This window comes from Theobroma umbraticum, unplaced genomic scaffold (assembly GCF_002168275.2).
Source record: "Theobroma umbraticum cultivar Fairchild unplaced genomic scaffold, ASM216827v3 scaffold_56.0, whole genome shotgun sequence".
NCBI classification, from domain to species: Eukaryota; Viridiplantae; Streptophyta; class Magnoliopsida; order Malvales; family Malvaceae; genus Theobroma; species Theobroma umbraticum.
The window spans coordinates 1,190,260-1,191,243 of NW_018397256.1; the positions used below are offsets into that span (position 1 = coordinate 1,190,260).

General features: G+C 43.2%; 1 protein-coding gene across 1 annotated transcript in view; it reads right to left on the reverse strand.

Annotated features, from left to right (window-relative positions):
• LOC110410236 (hydroxyproline-rich glycoprotein family protein) overlaps window positions 1-670 on the reverse strand; it is a 7,023-nt gene extending 6,353 nt beyond the window's left edge. The window contains exon 1 of the mRNA XM_021419861.1: window positions 3-670. Within this exon, the coding sequence (XP_021275536.1) occupies window positions 3-516 (514 nt within the window). The 5' untranslated portion in view covers window positions 517-670. The remainder of the gene's footprint in view (window positions 1-2) is intronic.
• Window positions 671-984: the final 314 nt, after the last annotated feature.

Sequence of the window (984 nt, forward strand, 5' to 3'; positions counted from 1 at the left end):
GCCGGATAAAACTGAGTCAGGGAGTAAGTTAGGAGGGAAGATGGGCTCACTCGACTGAATCGACTCGGCTGCTGCCTTGGCGGAGGTCTCAGTTTCATCTTCATCTTTTTTCTTGATGAATATGGGCTGCTTTGATTGCACTGGAGGCGGGGGTGGCGGTGGCACTGACTCGCTGGTGACTCGGCCTCGACCAGACCCAGTTTGAGAAACAAAAGAGGAGAAAGGGTGGGGAATGGGGTCGGAGGATAAAGGTCTTCCTCTTCCACGGCCGTGGCCTAATCCGGCTGGAGGTGATTCAGCAGAGTCGCGGTTTGAGTCCTCTGGGCCTGATTTTCCCGGTGGCGGAGTGAAATCGATGATAGAACCAGAGGGTGAGGGGCCCCCACGGCCACGGCCGCTGCCAGAGCTGGAGGAAGTGGAGAAGGAGGATTGGAGGAGAAAAGAGGTACCTCTGGTAATAGATGTGAGGTAGTGATTGTTAGTATTAGACAAGGATCTACCAATGCTTCCTCTCATTTGGATCACTCAAGGATTACTCCAAACTCTCGAATCAAGGGGTTTACGATCGTTTGCTGTCAAATTTTTTTCTCTGCTACCAGGGGTTTAGCGCTACGCTAGATGTTGGAATTACATTTCCCACTGAAAACGTTGTCGTTCATGCCCCACAGAGGAGTCTCCACGATGTGATGATTAGGCTCTTGCTCAATTTTATAATTTAGATAAAATTTTATGCATATAAATTAATATTCATTTTATTTATTCGTATATTAAATGTTAAAAAATTTTAAAATTCAATAAAATTCACATATCACTCCAAATAAAGAGTATAAAATTCATATTTAAATTGTACTTGAACAATTAGAGTTCAACTTCAGATTAATGATTAAATGAATCTCATAATGATTAAATGAACAAAAGGTGAACAAAAGAGTTTGCACTAAGATTATGGGCATCTCATAATAGTCTTTTGGAGAGTGACCTGTA